This window comes from Salmo salar, chromosome ssa10 (genome assembly GCF_905237065.1).
Source record: "Salmo salar chromosome ssa10, Ssal_v3.1, whole genome shotgun sequence".
Taxonomy (NCBI): Eukaryota; Metazoa; Chordata; class Actinopteri; order Salmoniformes; family Salmonidae; genus Salmo; species Salmo salar.
The window spans coordinates 102,163,063-102,179,935 of NC_059451.1; the positions used below are offsets into that span (position 1 = coordinate 102,163,063).

Genomic DNA, 16,873 nt, shown 5'->3' on the forward strand with positions numbered 1-16,873 from the left:
AATATGGCACCACAACAAACCTGCCAAGAGAGGGCCGCCCACCAAAACTCATGGATCAGGCAAGGAGGGCATTAATCAGAGCCAACAAAGAGACCAAAGATATCCCTGAAGGAGCTGCAAAGCTCCACAGCGGAGATTGGAATATCTGTCCATAGGACCACCAGTATTTATGCTGCAGTAGTTTATGTGTCGGGGGGCTAGGGTCAGTCTGTTACATCTGGAGTATTTCTCTTGTCTTATCCGGTGTCCTGTGTGAATTTAAATATGCTCTCTCTAATTCTCTCTTTCTCTCTTTCTTTCTCTCGGAGGCACTGAGCCCTAGGACCATGCCTCAGGACTACCTGGCATGATGACTCCTTTCTGTCCCCAGTCCACCTGGCCGTGCTGCTGCTCCAGTTTCAACTGTTCTGCCTGCGGCTATGGAACCCTGACCTGTTCACCGGACGTGCTTGTTGCACCCTCAACAATTACTATGATTATTATTATTTGACCATGCTGGTCATTTATGAACATTTTAACATCTTGACCATGTTCTGTTATAATATCCACCCAGCACAGCCAGAAGAGGACTGGCCACCCCTCATAGCCTGGTTCCTCTCTAGGTTTCTTCCTAGGTTTTTGGCCTTTCTAGGGAGTTTTTTCCTAGGGAGTTTTTCCTAGCCACCGTGCTTCTTTCACATGCATTGCTTGCTGTTTGGGGTTTTAGGCTACAGCACTTTGAGATATCAGCTGATGTACGAAGGGCTATATAAATAAATTTGATTTGATTTTTGATTTAACTTCTATGGGACACAGCCAGTGAAATATCAGGGCGGCAAATTCAAAAACAACAAAATGTCATAATTCAACTTTCTCAAACATACAACTATTTTACACCATTTTAAAGACAAACTTCTCGTTAATCTAACCACATTGTCTGATTTCAAAAGGCTTTACAGCAAAACATTAGATTATGTTAGGAGAGTACATAGACAAAAATAATCACACAGCCATTTTCCAAGCAAGGACATGTGTCAATAAAACCCAAAACACAGCTAAATGAAGCACTAACCTTTGACGATCTTCATCAGATGACACTCCTAGGACATTATGTTTGTCACGTCCTGACCAGTAATAGGGGTTATTTGTATTGTAGTTTGGTCAGGATGTGGCAGAGGGTATTTGTTTTATGTGGTTCGGGGTGGTGGTTTGCTTAGAAGGGTGTTTGATTTATTATTTACGGGTTTTGGGTTATGTTCTATGTTTTTTTTGTATTTCTATGTTCTCTCTAGTTTAGTATTTCTATGTTAGGTAATTGGGTGTTGGACTCTCAATTGGAGACAGGTGTTTGTAGTTGCCTTTGATTGAGAGTCCTATATATAGGTATGTGTTTTGTGGGAGATTGTTTCTGTGTATAGCTTCAAGCCTTACAGGACTGTTATTTGGCTTGTTTCTTTTTTGTGTACGTGTTTATTTTTGGTTCAAACTTCTTTGCCAACTAAATAAAAAAGAAGATGAGTGCACATTTCCCCGCTGCATCTTGGTCCGCTTTATCCGACGACAACCGTGACAATGTTACACAATACATGTTTGTTTTGTTCGATAAAGTTCATATTTATGTCCAAAAACAGCATTTTACATTGGCGCGAGATGTTCAGAAAATGTAATCCCACCAAAACGTCCGGTGAATGTGCACATCAATTTACAAAAATACTCATCATAAACGTTGACAAAATATATAACAATTATTTTAAGAATTATAGATGGACTACTCCTGGATGCAACCGCTGTGTCAGATTTTAAAATAGCTTTACGGAGAAAGCACATTTTTCAATATTGTGAGTACATAGCTCAGCCATCACGGTGAGCTATTCAGACACCCGCAAAGTTTGGGGCAGCCTAAACTCAGAATTAGTATTAGAAATATTCTCTTACCTTTGCTGATCTTCGTCAGAATGCACTCCCAGGACTGCTACTTCCACAAGAAATGTTGTTTTTGTTCGAAATAATCGATATTTATGTACAAATACCTCCGTTTTGTTCATGCATACAGATTGAGTTTATTTAATTTTTTTATTTTTACAGGGACAGTGCACATTAATCAACGTTTCAGTAAAAGTGCCGGTTTTAGCCAGCCGGCTAATTTTCAACCGCAGTCCCTGGGCAGGTTATTAAAAACAATTACAATATAGACAATCATTGAACAGTGAGCACACGCAGAGTAACATAGGACAAGCAAGACATAGCATACAGACAGAGCAACATAGGACAAGCAAGATGTAGCATACAGACAGAGCAACATAGAACAAAAAGCAACAAGACAAAATCCATAAAAACAACAAAGTGTTTCCACACCTCACAAGCTACAGACAACAGACAACATGGAAAGCGGCAATACACAGCTAGAGATTATGTTCACAAGTCTGATTGACCTTTAGCCATGTCTTCATGCATTTTGTGAAAGTGTGATATGTGGTGCAGTTATGTGTGTCTGATGGCAGTGTATTCCAGACATGGGAAGCTCTCACAGAGAAAGCAGATTTACTAAAGGTGCTTTTCCTTAAGGGAACTATACAGTCACCTCTCATGGCAGACCTTGTGGATCTGCTGCCATATGTTTGGGTTTTCTGTTTTACAAAAATACTGAGTGGAGGGGGAGCTAGGCCATTTAGGATCTTGAATACAAGACATGCGTCGGTGTATTGCACAAGATTTTCCCAACTCAGGAGCTCATGCTTTCTGAGGATGTAACAGTGATGATGGCTATTGGGCTTCCTATCGAGCACTTTGAGAGCCTGTTTGTAGACAGACTGAATAGGTTTTAATGTTGTATAGCAAGCTTGGGTCCAACTAGTGAAGCAGTATGTTAAGTGGGGGAGTATCATCGATTTGAAATACAGTTTTGCTACCTCTGTGGTCAAACAATTTCGTATAAATCGGAAATTAGCTAGGTTGAATTTAGTTATTTGAATTACCTTTTTCACATGCTTTTTAAAGAGAGGTTGGAATCAAGTATGATTCCAAGGTACTTAAAATCAGATACCACCTGGAGCTTCTCCCTGACACATAGACATCTGGCTCAGTAGCATCTGTTGCCCTCTTTGTGAAGAACATGCAAACTGTTTTTTTCACATTGAGATGCAAACACGAGTCACTGAGCCACTTTGTAACCTGGACCATTACAGTAGTGAGTTCTTGTGCAGCTTGTTGTTTGCTCTTTGCATGCACATATATCACTGTATCATCTGCATACATTTGAACTTCAGACCCAGTGCAGACGGAAGGCAGATCATTAATGTACAGGCTGAACAGGAGGGGCCCCAGTATTGACCCTTGGGGCACGCCCACATCATAGCTAAGAGTGGGCGACAGCTCATTGCTCACTCTGACACACTGAGTTCTGCCTTCAAGGTATGATTTCATCCATCTCAAGGCATCGGGGGAAAAGTTGAACTTGGACAATTTTGTGATGAGAATCTCATGGTTAACAGTATCGAAAGCCTTCCTTAGGTCCAGAAACACAGCCCCAACAACGCCCCCTTTGTCCATCTTGGACTTCACATTTTCCAGAAGAAAGCAGATCACTTATCCAAAGGCATAACGCGCGAGCGTGGAACGAGAGACGAAAAGTCAAAATGTTCCATTACCGTACTTAGAAGAATGTCAAACGCTGTTTAAAATCAATCTTTATGGTATTTTTTACGTAAAATTGCGATAATATTCCAACCGGACAATAGCATATTCATTCAAGAAGAAAAAGAAGGAGGGGCATGCTCGCGTGACCACACATATCCAATCCATTTGTTGCCAGGCAGACCACTCAGTAACTGAGCTCCTATTATCTGACCAGTGACAGGAGAATGCTCAAACCACTTTCTGAAGGCTTTAGACAGCCAGTGGAAGCCTTAGGAAGTGCAATGTCACCCCACAGACACTGTAGCTTTGATAGAGAATCATAAGAAGAACTTCAATTCTCAGACTTTTCACTTCATGCTTGGATTGTTCTGAGGTTTTGCCTGCCATATGAGTTCTGTTATACTCACAGACACCATTCAAACAGTTTTAGAAACTTCAGAGTGTTTTCCATCCAAATCTACTAATACTATGCATATTCTAGTTTCTGGGCCAGAGTAGTAACCTGTTTAAATTGGGTACGTTTTTCATCCGGCTGTGAAAATACTGCCCCCTAGCCCAGACAGGTTAAGACGTACACTCCACCGAGCTGGGCTTTATGGAAGAGTGACCAGAAAAAAAGCCATTGCTTAAAGAAAAAAATAAGCAAACACGTTTGGTGTTCGCCAAAAGGCACGTGGGAGACTCCCCAAACATATGGAAGAAGGTCCTCTGGTCAGATGAGACTAAAATTAAGCTTTTTGTCCATCAAGGAGAATACTATGTCTGGTGCAAACCCAACACCTCATCACCCCGAGAACATCATCTCCACAGTGAAGCATGGTGGTGGCAGCATCATGCTGTGGGGATGTTTTTCATCGGCAGGGACTGGGAAATTGGTCAGAATTGAAGGAATGATGGATGGCGCTAAATACAGGGAAATTCTTGAGAGGAAACCTGTTTCAATCTTCCAGAGATTTGAGACTGGGACGGAGGTTCACCTTCCAGCAGGACAATGACCCTAAGCATACAGCTAAAGCAACACTCGAGTGGTTTAAGGGGAAACGTCTTGGAATGGCCTAGTCAAAGCGCAGACCTCAATCCAATTGAGAATCTGTGGTATGACTTAAAGATTGCTGTACACCAGCGGAACCCATCCAACTTGAAGGAGCTGGAGCAGTTTTGCCTTGAAGTTCCATTGTCATGTGACCTACAAACCTCAAACTACTTTCAGAATATCCACTGACTAGTCTTATACATGGCACACCCTTTCGTTTGTCCATTTTCATCTCACACGATTTTACATTAATTGCCTGCTCTGTTCCGCTGAAGGACAGTGTCACTCACACACCTATTCACTTGGGCCTTCCTGATCTCCAGGCAGGCACCCATTGACCTGGTGACCTCTGACTCCAGGCCACTATGTCTACACTCCCTGCCACCTGCTTGCCCTCTCCCTGGGCCTGAGAGTGTATAGCTTACTCCCTGGAATTACAGACCTCCGGGCCTCCACACCCACTCTCCCTACCCGGTCAACACCCCTCTCACTGGGCATCACCCATCACCGCGTCCCGGCCAGGGCTCAGCCATCTCCATAACCTTGCCCACCAGGCAAACCGGGGCAACCACACTTAAGCACCCCTCCCCGGACACTAACACGTCTATATTTCCGCTGTCAGGAACCACGTGCACCTGGTAACACGAAACAGTCTCTGTGCACTCGGTGACCGTCCACTTTTTTCCACTCAGAGACTCTGAGTGGGGCTCCCGAGTGGCGCAGAGGTCTAAGACACTGCATCTCGGTGCAAGAGGTGTCACTGCAGTACCTGGTTTGAATCCAGGCTGCATCAAATCTGGCATGATTGGGAGTCCCATAGAGCAGTGCACAATTGGTCCGGGGTAGGCCGTCAATGAATCAAATTTATTTATAAAGCCCTTCTTACATCAGCTGATATCTCAAAGTGCTGTACAGAAACCCAGCCTAAAACCCCAAACAGCAAGCAATGCAGGTGTAGAAGCACGGTGGCTAGGAAAAACTCCCTAGAAAGGCCAGAACCTAGGAAGAAACCTAGAGAGGAACCAGGCTATGCGGGGTGGCCAGTCCTCTTCTGGCTGTGCCAGGTGGAGATTATAACAGAACATGGCCAAGATGTTCAAATGTTCATAGATGACCAGCAGGGTCAAATAATAATAATCACAGTGGTTGTAGAGGCTGCAACAGGTCAGCACCTCAGGAGTAAAGGTCAGTTGGCTTTTCATAGCCGATCATTCAGAGTATCTCTACCGCTCCTGCTGTCTCCAGAGAGTTGAAAACAGCAGGTCTGGGACAGGTAGCACATCCATACCATCTCAAGACAACTCAGTGTTTTTTTCCCCCCAGGATGTCACATGTCCATTTTACTGAACCTTTATTTAACTAGGCACGTCAGTTAAGAACAAATTCTTATTTACAATGACGGGCAGTTGTGCGCCGCCCTATGGGACTCCCAATCAAGGATGTGATACAGCCTGGATTCGAACCAGGGACTGTAGTGACACCTCTTGCACTGAGATGCAGTGCCTTAGACAGCTGCACCACTATATCAGTACACTCATAACAATCTAAATAAACCTTGCGTAGCAAATAAGCCATACACTTTTTTGTTGACCAAATTCCACTCTCTCATTGATCTCCATGCAAAACAAACGAAACATCGCCTGCTGGAGACAGATTTTTTTCCCTCTCGCTTTGTCTCTTCCTCGCTGATTAAGTGTTCACTGGGGGGATTCTATTAAACTGACCCAGGGTGCACTGGGCTATGGCCCGTCATGTGACCAGCCGAAGGCGGTGAGGGAGGCGCGCCCTTCTTCTTTGGAGTTTAACGGCGGTTGGCATCCAATATGTTACATTATCGCCCCCAACTGGACTATAAAATAAATATATTATGCTTTGTAATTCAAAATGGGAAAAGAAAGAAGTAAAAAAAATAATAATAAAGACACCCTCCCTTCAAACGAACCCTACACTCATTAAAAACCAGGTGGTATGGTGCGTTCATTAAATGAGGATACTAGCATAGTCTTCTAGCCTATGCCACGTTCACATGCAAGTCGGAACTAGGAAACTCAGACATTTCCGAAATGCTAACTGGTTGAACGCGGCACGTGTATAACTGTTGGGTTGTTGACTAAAATGAGTTAGCAAGTCTGAAATGTTTCGAGTTTCCTAGTTCCGACGAGCACGGGAAGGCGACAATAGCATATCCCAATTGAATACAGGCTGTTGACGTCAACAACCCTTATCAACAACCCTTATCGAATACTTATTAAACATGTATTTAAATAGATGTATCCACCAATCCAAAGAGAGGAATAGGCGGGAGCTTGACACAGGTGTCGCTTTGTGGACAACTACTCCCATTGAGACAAGTATCTTGTCAATATATGCATACTTCGACGTTATGGACGATCCGTATGAATTTGATGAGTGTAATGTATTTCAACCGATATGATTGGTTGTTTCCTGTGCCGTAACCGTGTAACATGGGGTAGAAAAACAACGCACCTGGATCCAAATATTTGTTCATAAATTCTGCAGCACTTTATAGTTGACACATCGCTGCTTTTTAAATAGTTTTTTCTTGCATATTCAATCTTTTCAACAAAATGAAAACATTTTAACAAAAATATTTTCTGTAGATGTCAATTATGTGATATGCTAGCTACAATAGCCATTTGACAGAAAGGACCGTCCTAAACATAGCTAACTTTTTTCCAGGATATTAAAAAACAAACATTTGGTAGCTATGTGTTTGGATGCAATGGCTTTAAAATAACCACGGACATTCAGTCCTTGCTATCGGAAGTCGGTGAAAAAGCGAAGATGTTGCCAGGGAAAGCAAGGTCCTTTGAACAGAAATCTGAAACTTCAGAGACAAAAACTACTCGCCATTAGAGGAATATCGTGAAAGTACAGGCCAAAGAATCGCCATCACCGAGATGTTTATTATTGTGTCTCAGTGTGACGAGAAGAAATTGGGCGTGCAATGTGGGTCTTTCACTTCGCCCCTTGGAACCATGGCCACGAATAATACTACCCAATATTTAATGAACATTGTCTACCAGGATATTTTCATTGATTCTGAAAGATTAGTCAATTCTACAGTTAAATGACCCCAGATAATTTTCGGCAAGCGTTTTCTTCTCGCCACGGGACATGCTGTAAGAGAGTGCGTAACTGGCGGCAGGGAAGTCAGGCGCAGGAGAGCAAAACTGGGTAATCAACGGAGCGGTTTTATTCATTAAAACCACCGGAAACCAGAACAACAAACAAACGGCTACAAAACCGGTCGCGCACCAGAGAAAACATGCACTTACAATAAACAATATCGCACAAAGACATGGGGGGAACAGAGGGTTAAATACACAACATGCAATGAGGGAATTGAGACCAGGTGTGTGGGAAGACAAGACAAAACAAAAGGAAAATTAAAAGTGGATCAATGATGGCTAGAAGACCGGCGACGCCGACCGCCGAGCGCCGCCCGAACAAGGAGAGGCACCGACTTCGGCGGAAGTCGTGACACATGCATACATCAGCAGATAATGCGTTTGACTTGTCTTTACACTTAACACATTTAAGATACTTTTGGTCATGTAGTGTATGTGGACAACTGCTTGTCGACCATCTCATTCCAAAATCATGGGCATTAATATGGAGTTGGTCCCCCTTTGCTGCTATAACAGCCTCCAGTCTTCTGGGAAGACTTTCCACTTTGCTGCTGGGACTTGATTCCATTCAGCCACATAGCATTGGTGACGTTGGGCGATTAGGCCTGGCTCGTAGTCGGTGTTCCAATTCATCCCAAAGGTGTTCGATGGGGTTGAGGTCAGGGCTCTGCAGGCCAGTCTCTATGCATTCCGGCAGGTAGCGTTTTCCTGGCACCCGCTAAACCCAGATTCGTCTGTCGGACTGCCAGATGGTAAAGCGTGATTCATCACTCCAGTGAACGTGTCCCCACTACTTCAGAGTCCAATGGCAGCAAGCTTTACACCACTCCACCCGACGCTTGGCATTGCGCATGGTGATCTTAGGCTTGTGAGCGGCTGCTCGGCCATGGAAACCCTTTAAATGAAGCTCCCGACAAACAGTTCTTGTGCTGACGTTGCTTCCAGATGCAATTTGGAACTCAGTAGTGAGTGTTGCAACCGAGGACAGGTGGTTTTTAAGCACTATGTGCTTCAGCACATGGCGGTCCCGTTCTGTGAGCTTGTGTGGCGTACCACTTCGAGGCTGAGCCGTTGTTGCTCCTAGACGTTTCCACTTCACAATAACAGCACTTACACTTGACCAGGGTAGCTCTAGCAGGGCAGAAATTTGATGAACTGACTTGTTGGAAAGGTGGAATCTTATGACGGTGCCATGTTGAAAGTCACTGAGCTCTTCAGTAAGGCCATTCTACTGCCAATGTTTGTCTACGGAGATTGCATGGCTGTGTGCTCGATTTTAATACACGTGTCAGCAACGGGTGTGGCTGAAATCATATTGCATTTGTCACATGCGCCGAATACAACGGGGAAATGCTTACTTACAAGTCCTTAACCAACAATGCAGTTCAAGAAATAGAGTTAACAAAATATTTACTCAATAAACTAAAAAAAGTAACACAAGAAAATTACATAACAATAACAAGGCTATATACAGAGGGTACCGGTACTGAGTCAATGTGCAGGGGTACAGATTAGTCGAGGTAATTTGGTACTGTTTGCCGTGCGGTAGCAGAGAGAACAGTGACTGCATAGATAATAAACAGCGAGTAGCAGCAGTGTAAAAACAAAGCACCCTATGCACTCTCAACATGACTGGCACACATTTGAACTTCGCACACACCGACTGCAGGCATCAAGGTGTGCAGTAAACATTGTTATCGAAAATGACCAACATTTTATAGAGCTCCATCTTTGGTATATTGTATGCTCTTCTCTGTCTGACTGATGACTCCTTCCAAGTGTTTATAGTTATTTTAGCCTTCCCTGTAGCTCAGTTGGTAGAGCATGGTGTTTGCAACGCCAGGGTTGTGGGTTCGATTCCCACGGGGGGCCAGCACAGAAAAAACAAAATGTATGAAATGAAATGTATGCATTCACTACTGTAAGTCGCTCTGGATAAGAGCGTCTGCTAAATGACTAAAATGTAATGTAAAAATGTAATTTTGATGTTTGAGAGCTTGTACTGATAATGCATGGTGGATTATCACATGCACATCTCTATTTCCTCTTGGAGGGGAATTTTGAGTTATTTTGATTTTCCCTGTCCCACAGCCATGCACCTGTTGCAACCTGTCAGTAGGGGTGCATTTTGCTTGGTCTTGCCCCTTGAAGTCAGTCAGTGTCTTCTCTGGCATGTCGTGCCACTGCCAGGTAAATGTGTCACGTGTTGGATACAGGCATTTCCTCTAATGAACATCTATGCTGTGATAAGGTATCCCAGATGTTTTGTTTAGGCACATCACTCTTGTGAGGTAATGGCCAAACGTTTTTCCAATGACTTCAGGATCTCTCAGGCCCGGTGACCACAGCCAACCAATGGACACTCCCTGGCCTGACAACCAGCTGTCTGTCAAGAATAGGTCATGAGTGTTGAGTTGACTGGCAACTTTTAAAATGCTTTAAAAAAAAAAAATTGGGTAAAATGCTAACATGTACAAACCTTTTGCAGGGCCCGTGACACCTTTGGAAGTCTCCAGCCAATGGAATCGTACTGATTTTGCGCAAAGCCAATAAGGTGTGACAAGTTCTAATGCGTTTGGTGTTCAGATAACCTCATTACCTTTTTGACTTTATTAAACTTGTAATGCTGTACAATAGTGTCTCAGGAGCTGTCCATTAGGCACAGGTGGAATTCGGCCCCTGAAAGAATAATTATGGACTGACTGTTGTCTGACAGATATTTTTGAGATTATTTCTTTCTGCAAATGTTGACTGGATAAATAAATATCTGGAAACCTGATAACATTAATCTGACTATCTTTGCAAGATTCAAGCACACCTTTTTAAAGTAAATATAATGAAATGATCATAACATTGACATGGTGGCAGTGAGGAAGGCTATTTCATTATGTTATAAGTATTATTCCAGGTTCATAGAGGAGCATTACATTGTACCAGGTATGTAAATACAGGCAGTTGCATAGTGCTTATTGTAAGACTATAGGGGGAAAGGGGGGATACCTAGTCAGTTGTACAACTGAATGCATTCATATTTACTAGCTTGGTACAGGGTAATTACATAGTAATGGCAGTACATGACAACTAGAGGAACGAAGAAAAAAAAAGTGGGCTTTATTAACAGTATAGCATTACACTGGTACTCTGGCAGATCGAACAGAACATAAATAATGGTCAAATGCTGTTTAACAAATGCATTTAGGGAACAGAAATTCTTGTCATTTCTCGTAGTGTAAACCTATACTTAAATAGTGGATGACATTTAATGGTAAACAAGCTAAAAAAAAAATATACAGAACAAGCGCAACAAACATCGTAGCGAGTTCTTTTTCCAGGCGAAACCAACACTCAATGCTCATTTCACCCAGCACTAATTAAATGACTGCACTCCCAGTGTGTGCAGGGAGGATCTGAGAGCCACCACTAGTTAACTTTATGAAAATGATCACAATGATAAGGGGCCTGGTGACATAGAAACCTGTTTATGTCTTGTACGCACTGTGTCACCTATAGTATCCTTCACCTAGACACTTTTTTTGAATGGTGTTTCATTTTCACAGCTTATCAACAAGTCTTTCAAATATGGAAAGCAGTCTTTCTCTCTTCTCTATAGTAGATGAGTCCAGTTCTACATCAGCAGAGCCGTTGTTCCTGGAAATCTTGCTTTTCATTAGGGCTTCCTTTTCTTTCTGCAGCTCTGTCCTCTCTCTCTCGATTGACGCCCTGTCCCTGTCCAGTATGGCTCGCTCCCGTTCCATCGCCGCTCGCTCCCTATCCATCGCCGCTCTGTCCTTGTCCAGTGATGCTCTGCCTCGCTCAACAGCCACCCGCTCTCTGTTCACCACATCCCTCTCTCTGTCCAGTATCAACCTCTCCCTGTCAAAGTCAGCCTGCTCCCTCTCTAACACTTCTCTCTCCTTCTCCAAATCTGCTATCTGTCTCTCTAGTTCAGCAGTCTCCCTCTCAATGTTCCTGCCAGGGTTTCTCACCAACATGGCTCTTCCGTCTTCAGCTATGGTCTCTACATCCTCAGCCATGGTCCTCCCGTATCCACCCACTGGCATCTTGTCAGGCGCGGCCCTCTCGTTCTGACCCCCACCCCTGCCCTCCTCTCGCAGGGCCCTCTCACACTCCACCGCAGCCCTACGGATCTCCTCTGTAGCTGCGTCTGTGTACGCCACTTGTCCATCTGCTACCGTGCTCGCAGCCCCAACACTCTCCCCCAACTGTGCTTTGGCCCAGAACTCAAAAATGTTTGTCCCCTCACCCCCCTCCGGCCTCATACAAAGTCTCTTGTTTGCTATGGGAGAGGTAGTGGGAGAGGACGCGAATGAAACATCCCCAACTTCCCCAAAATCAAACAGTGAAGGGTTTAGGATACGGGCAGACCCAGATAGGCGACCCTCGATGGCATCATCCATGAGGTGGAACCAACGCCAGGACATTGGATTGACTTTCTCCATGCCAAGAGGAGGGTACTTAAAATCCTACAAAGAAAGATGAAAAAGGGTACAATCAGGTTAATGTTCTATTACTTGTCTCTGCAGGATTTATGGTTATGACACACACTTGATTAGTTACACCGGGTTAGTACTGGGCTGGAACCAAAGCCTAGAATCTGTGTTCAAGCGTAATTCAAATAGAAGATAATACATCTTGAGTTAAGGCCAAGGGTGTTTGTTTCCTGTTCTCAATTGCATTCATAATCATTACCTTATATTTCTTTTTAAGGTTTTCCCACTTCTTTTTCAATTGCCCAGTTGTAAGCTTTCCTTCGAGACCCAACTCCACTAACATCGCTCTGCAGAATCAAAGTGAGTTAAGTCAGATATTGATAGGGTTTCATCTTCATAACTAGCTCTTAAAACACTAACTTTCCTATAGGCCTACATGTTTTTCAAATTCTATTTTTGTTAGGAAATGCACATCAGGTGATACAAAATTGATAAAATATAACATTCTCATATCAAATAAAGTGGCATACGATACAGTTTATTTTGAGGTAAGCATATAGATAAAAGCCAAAACAAATTGTCATTATCAAAGCCATCAAACATCCACTTTTGTTTTGAGTATCAGACATTGTATCACTCACTCACCTCCAGGCAGGCATGGCAGAGTTTCTCTTCCCAGTGAAGATGGCGTCATTCGTTGCACGCAATTTTATCAATCTGGATATGTCATTTTCTGACACTTATTGGGGGAAAAAATACAACAATGTTAGCATATCCATCATCAGCAGTAAACAAATAACTTTGATAACTTTAACACACTCCAAGTCGGCGACGTCGCAAAATAATACCCTATGCTTAACATAAACAATTAGGTTAACACAAATGTTAGAAAACGACATTCGTGGTTGGCATAAAACTTACTTTTATAGTTATATTCTGAACCAAAAGGCCTTTTATCCATCGCTTCCATCATGAACAAATACAAGGGTACTCAAATGAAGGGTACACGAAACAAAGCACGTATCCCGTAGTGCACTAGCTAGCAAGAGCAAATATGGCGGCGTCCCTCGATCCCTCGTCGCACCCGCCTAGTCCTCCTCCGTGAAGTGCCCTATTTATATAATCCACAATAAAGTCCAATAATATACGGGTTTTCTTACTATTAATGATTTACTTATATCTGATTACAGTCCGATGTTTAGGACTGATCAAATAAAAAGGAAGGATATATTCATTCCACTCACCCTGGAGGAGGGTTTTTCACAAGGGCAGTAGGGAAGAAGGCTCCGTCGAGAAATAGACGAATTCGATTGGTTAGGTTGTGCGCGATGCTTTCTTTTAGTATGCTCAGTAAGGGAGGTCCCAAAGGGTAGGCTACTAAAAGCATCCAGGACACAAAATACTACTAGGCCTACCATCTTTGGTAAACATATTCTATTTCAAACTAGCCCGAACTGCGTCATTTTGCAATTAAAGTGTGAAACCACACAGAACACCGCAACCCCCCAATTTTGGCCTATGAACTACCCCTAATCACATGTCTGTGCCAACGTTATATAATGGATAACCTATTATAAAGTAAGCATAAGCAAATATAAAACAGAGCGTTCCCGAGTCTGATTTAAAACACACTGAAAGCTTTGGAGACGTGTACATTTATCACTGCATAGATTACAAGGGTCACATCTCATTCTCACTTATAGAAGTTGAGAAAGTAAAACCTAATTAAAAATATTAATACAAAATCAAATCAGATTGTATTTGTCACATGCGTCGAATACAACAGGTGTAGACCTTACAGAGAAATGCTTACTTACAAGCCCTTAATCAACAATGCAGTTTTAAGAAAAATAAAATAAAAAATAAATAAATAAAAGTAACAAATAATTAAAGAGCAGCAGTAAAAAAATAATAGTGAGGCTATATACAGGAGGTAACGGTACAGAGTCAATGTGCGGGGGAACTGGTTAGTCGAGGTAATTGAGGTAATATATACATGAGTTACTAAAGTGACTTAGGCATAGATAATATCAGAGAGTAGCAGCAGTGTAAAGGGGGGGGGGGCAATGCAAATAGTCTGGGTAGCCATTTGATTAGATGTTCAGTAGTCTTATGGCTTGGGGGTAGAAGCTGTTTAGAAGCCTCTTGGACCTAGATTTGGCGCTCCGGTACCGCTTGCCGTGCGGTAGCAGAGAGAACAGTCTATGACTAGGCTGACTGGAGTCTTTGACAATTATTAGGGCCTTCCTCTGACACCGCCTGGTATAGAGGTCCTGGATGTCAGGAAGCTTACCCTCTGTAGTGCCTTGTGGTCGGAGGCAGAGCAGTTGCCATACCAGGCAGTGATGCAACCAGTCAGGATGCTCTCGATGGTGCAGCTGTAGAACCTTTTGAGGATCTGAGGACCCATGCCAAATCTTTTCAGTCTCCTGAGGGGGAATAGGTTTTGTCGTGCTCTCTTCACGACTGTCTTGGTGTGCTTGGACCATGTTAGTTTGTTGGTGATGTGGACACCAAGGAACTTCAAGCTCTCAACCTGCTCCACTACAGCCCCATCGATGAGAATGGAGGCGTGCTCGGTCCTCCTTTTCCTGTAGTCCACAATCTTCTCCTTTGTCTTGATCACGTTGAGGGAGAGGTTGTTGTCTTGGCACCACACGGCCAGGTCTCTGACCTCCTCCCTTTATGCTGTCTCGTCGTTGTTGGTGATCAGGCCTACCACTGTTGTGTCATCTGCAAAATGAATGATGGTGTTGGAGTCATGCCTGGCCGTGCAGTCATGAGTGAACAGGGAGTACAGGAGGGGACTGAGCACTACCCTTACCACCTGGGGGCGGCCCGTCAGGAAGTCCAAGATCCAGTTGCAGAGGGAGGTGTTTAGTCCCAGGGTCCTTAGCTTAGTGATGAGCTTTGAGGGCAATATGGTGTTGAACGCTGAGTCATTTAGTCAATGAATAGCATTCTCACATAGGTGTTCCTTTTGTCCAGGTGGGAAAGGGCAGTGTTGAGAGCAACAGAGATTGCATCATCTGTGGATCTGTTGGGGTGGTATGCAAATTGGAGTGGGTCTGGGGTTTCTGGGATAATGGTGTTGATGTGAGCCATGACCATCCTTTCAAAGCACTTCATGGCTACAGACGTGAGTGCTACGGGTCGGTGTCATTTAGGCAGGTTACCTTAGTGTTCTTGGGCACAGGGACTATGGTGGTCTGCTTGAAACATGTTGGTATTACAGACTCAGACAAGGAGAGGTTGAAAATGTCAGTGAAGACACTTGCCAGTTGGTTAGCACATGCTCGGGGTACACGTCCTGGTAATCCGTCTGGCCCTGCGGCCTTGTAAATGTTGACCTGTTTAAAGGTCTTACTCACATCGGCTGCGGAGAACGTGATCACACAGTCATCCGGAACAGCTGATGCTCTCATGCATGCTTCAGTGTTACTTGCCTCGAAGCGAGCATAGAAGTAATTTAGCTTGTCTGGTAGGCTCGTGTCACTGGGCAGGTCCCGGTTGGGCTTCCTTTGTAGTCTGTAATAGTTTGCAAGCCCTGCCACATCCGACGAGCGTTGGAGCCGGTGTAGTACGATTCAATCTTAGTCCTGTATTGATGCTTTGCCTGTTTGATGGTTCATGGGAGGGCATAGCGGGATTTCTTATAAGCTTCCGGGTTAGAGTCCCGCTCCTTGAAAGCAGCAGCTCTACCCTTTAGCTCAGTGTGGATGTTGCCTGTAATTCATGGCTTCTGGTTTGGCTATGTACGTACAGTCACTGTGGGGACGACGTCATCAATGCATTTATTGATGAAGCCAGTGACTGATATGGTGTACACCTCAATGCCATCGGAAGAATCACAGAACATATTCCAGTCTGTGCTAGCAAAACAGTCCTTTAGCTTAGCATCTGCTTCATCTGACCACTTTTTTATTGACCGAGTCACTGGTGCTTCCTGCTTTAATTGTAGCTTGTAAGCAAGAATCAGGAGGATAGAATTATGGTCAGATTTTCCAAAAGGAGGGCGAGGGAAAGCTTTGTATGCATCTCTGTGTGTGGAGTAAAGGTGGTCTAGAGTTTTTTCCCTCAGGTTGCACGTTTAACATGCTGGTAGAAATGAGGTAAAACGGATGTACGTTTCCCTGCATTAAAGTCCCCGGCCACTAGGAGCGCCACCTTTGGATGAGCGTTTTCCTGTTTGCTTATGGCGGTATACAGAGAACAAGAGAAAGGTAGTGAAAATAGGTATTTAATCAACATTTATATTCATGAAGGCCCCATCTCATATGTGCTCTGCCCATGTCACATGGGCAGGGGTGGAGGCCCCAGGCAGAGACCCCCCCCAATGTCAAAATGTATTACCTTTTAATGTCAGTCTGATCCCCCCTCCCCCCAGAGCTGTTCGGAACCGCCTCGAAAGATATTTAAAACGCAGACTGAAAAGACTTGAAATACCCTTCGCTAGTAAAAGTCTTTGCATCGCCACATAGAAGACGAGGCAGGACAATAGACAAGAGGAGACAGACTAGTATTCTTTTGAATTAATTTGATTTGTTTCATATGATTAATACTATTAATACATATGATATTTATTGGCTGGTCCCCTCTTAGGATCCTCTTAAGTGCTGCTT

The 16,873-nt window shown here is 43.7% G+C and overlaps 1 protein-coding gene across 2 annotated transcripts; it reads right to left on the reverse strand.

Moving 5' to 3' along the window:
• Positions 1-10,888: 10,888 nt before the first annotated feature.
• Positions 10,889-13,750, reverse strand: LOC106561290 (uncharacterized). Of its 2 annotated transcripts, none has more exons than XM_014125078.2 (4): positions 13,496-13,750; positions 12,897-12,990; positions 12,511-12,598; positions 10,889-12,284 (listed from the first exon to the last, which is right to left on the reverse strand). In XM_014125078.2, exons 2-4 carry the CDS (start codon positions 12,908-12,910, stop codon positions 11,352-11,354), a joined length of 1,035 nt encoding a protein of 344 aa, XP_013980553.1. In that variant the 5' UTR covers positions 12,911-12,990; positions 13,496-13,750; the 3' UTR covers positions 10,889-11,351. The 2 variants fall into 2 exon arrangements, with proteins under 2 accessions (XP_013980553.1, XP_045544246.1); XM_045688290.1 differs by having other exon boundaries at positions 13,173-13,721.
• Positions 13,751-16,873: the final 3,123 nt, after the last annotated feature.

Coding starts and splice junctions, on each gene's coding strand:
- LOC106561290 (XM_045688290.1), bottom strand. CDS start 13,224: ATGATGGAAGCGATGGATAAAAGGCCTTTTGGTTCAGAATATAACTAT. Junction 12,991..13,172: donor TTCAGAATATAACTATAAAA/GTAAGTTTTATG, acceptor TCCCCCAATAAG/TGTCAGAAAATGACATATCC. Junction 12,599..12,896: donor TCTGCCATGCCTGCCTGGAG/GTGAGTGAGTGA, acceptor TTGATTCTGCAG/AGCGATGTTAGTGGAGTTGG.